The 2,387-nt window shown below is 57.9% G+C and overlaps 1 protein-coding gene across 2 annotated transcripts in view; it reads right to left on the bottom strand.

Annotated features, from left to right (window-relative positions):
• Window positions 1-2,387, bottom strand: part of plxnd1 (plexin D1) — a 43,494-nt gene extending 41,107 nt beyond the window's left edge. Inside the window, exon 1 of one of the 2 annotated variants that reach the window (XR_015496956.1) lies at window positions 891-2,088. Coding sequence is in view for 1 of the 2 variants with exons in the window: in NM_205697.3 (NP_991260.3) it covers window positions 891-2,078 (1,188 nt within the window). In the remaining variant the exon portion in view is untranslated. Of the gene's footprint in view, window positions 1-890 lie in introns of both variants that reach the window. The other variant, NM_205697.3, reaches the window with a different exon arrangement.

Genomic DNA, 2,387 nt, shown 5'->3' with positions numbered 1-2,387 from the left:
AATAATGAAGAGACTGTTCACAATAGTTTCCTCAAAAGAGGAGCAGATCACAGAGATTCAGCCGTAAAGAGAGCAGCCGTCACTCAGCAGCTGTTATTATAGTGTTAGATGTGGATTATTATTATTATTATTATTATTATTATTAATGAGGCATACGCTGTTGTCCCCTGGTGCAGAAGAGAAGAGAAGAGAAGAGAAGAGAAGAGAAGAGAAGAGAAGAGAAGAGAAGAGAAGAGAAGAGAAGAGAAGAGAAGAGAAGAGAAGAGAAGAGAAGAGAAGAGAAGAGCTCCTCCAGGAGTGCAGGGTCTTAAACTCTGTCAGATATTTCTGCTTTTCAGTAAACTGCACTGGATATAGTCTTGATAACTGGTGAACTGGTGTGTGAAGCGCTGGTGTTTAAACAGCACACCTCTCCTACAGTGTAATGGAGAACTCCCGGCACAGTTTAACCCAATGCTGAGAGTTCTGTCCTCATCTGCTCATCCTCCACTGCTGTCAAACCTTTTAAAGTAGATATTTAGAGGAATGCTGGAGACCTGTACCCACTGACCCTGTGCTATGTGTTTTCCAGTGGTTCAGGCTTTCGGTGTTCTTCAGGATGTGTTCATCAGTGTTCAGCAGAGGACAGAATCTCCTGACCCGCTCCAGGAGCAGTGGACATGATCAGTCTGAGCTGAGTTTAATTTAGACTTCACCATCATGTGTTTCACTGCTCTAGACAGCGCTTCTAGATTTAAGAATACAGACATTTCAGCTAGAATCGAGCCAGCAGCTCTCCTGCTCTCAGCACACACACACACACGCACACACACACACACACACACACACACACACACACACACAGTAGTCTATGTATAATCAGAGGTAATGCCGCTGTCCGCGGGTCTCACCATGATGCTGCCCTTGCCCTCGCACTCGGCCCCGGAGCCCTGGATGACGCTGTCCAGCACCTGCACATCGCTGTTCGGCCCGTGAGAGCAGTTCCTGCGGCCCTGCCGGATCATCTCCTCCACCTCGGCCACGCGGAACACGCACACCGCCGCGCGCCCGCCCGCGCGCCCGAACACCGCGAACAGGAACGTCTCCGCGCGCAGCTCCGCCGGGCTGACGGACAGCAGGCGGGTGTAGGCGCCGCACCGGAGCCCCATCTGCGCGTACGACTCGGTGAGCTTGCGGCTCTCGGCGGCTCTGCGCGGCGCGTCGGTGTCCAGGCAGATGCGCGCCAGCACGCTGTTCGGCTGGCTCTCCTTCAGCCCGCTGTTCGCGTCGTTGTTGAAGGCGATGTAGGAGTAGTTCCCGAGCGCGAACGCGTGCACGAAGCTCAGCTTGTTCTTCTGCTTGACCTCCTGCTTGATCTTGAAGACGTTGTCCTCGGACGGGTTGATGTCGTAGGTGAAGAGGCGGCCGAGCTCGCGCGTGTCCAGCGCGCGGATGGCGATCTCCGGGGTGTTCTCGAAGCGCAGGTCCTCTTTGCTGTGGTTCTTGGGGAAGTACTCGGTGCCCATGCCGGTGTATGTGGCGCCCACCAGCAGCCGCGGGGAGCCGCCGTGAGTGCGGAACACCAGGCCGACGGTGCTCGCGTTCTCGTGGTTGGCGGCGATGTTGAGCATGCTGGGGAACACGGTGGCGCCGTCCTGCGGGAACTGCACCGCCAGCCGGGACACGTTCTCCAGCCGCCGCAGCTCGCAGAAGCCCTGGTACACGGATCCGCACGCCAGCAGCACGTCCTGCGCGCGGTCCAGCGCCAGCAGCTTGTTGTGGTTGTCGGTGAGCGTCTTCTGGTGCTCGCAGGTCGCCTGCGGCAGCTGTGGCGCGTGGCACAGCGGGTTGTCCAGCACGGGTCCCGTGCGCATCTCCACCTCCAGCGCCAGCGTCGCGTTCAGCTGGTACAGGTTGTTAACGGCGGCCAGGTAGACGCGTCCTGACGCCGCGTCCAGCGCGAAGTTATTGGTGCGTCCTGGAGTCGCGAACGCCTGTTGAACGTGCAGCGCGCCGGCCGAGCGCGTCTGGAGAGCCGCTAAGAGCAGCGCGGAGAGCAGCGCGAGCGCCGAGCGTCGGTCCGCTGCTGACGGAGGCATCTTCCCCTCTGCTGGGCGTCCGCGGGGGCCGCGCTGAGACGCGCATCGAGCAGGCGGAAAACTGCGCGGCTATCCGGGAGGAAAGAGTTCAGCTTCCTGCTGCGGGAAAGAGCGCTTCCTCTGCGGATGGAGGAGAGCTGCTGGAGGAGTCACGACACCAACACACACACACACACCGCTGATCATTCACCAGAACACACACACACACTGATCATACAGCAGGAACACACACACACACCGCTGCTGATCATACGAGGATCATTGAGTTTCTCCAGAGTTTCGCGCTGCTGAATCAGGAGTGTGTGTGTG

The sequence above is a fragment of the Danio rerio genome, chromosome 8 (assembly GCF_052040795.2).
Source record: "Danio rerio strain M-AB ecotype USA chromosome 8, GRCz13ab, whole genome shotgun sequence".
Classification (NCBI taxonomy): domain Eukaryota; kingdom Metazoa; phylum Chordata; class Actinopteri; order Cypriniformes; family Danionidae; genus Danio; species Danio rerio.
Note: the sequence above shows the minus strand (reverse complement) of the source record. Positions and strands in the feature narration are given on the sequence as shown.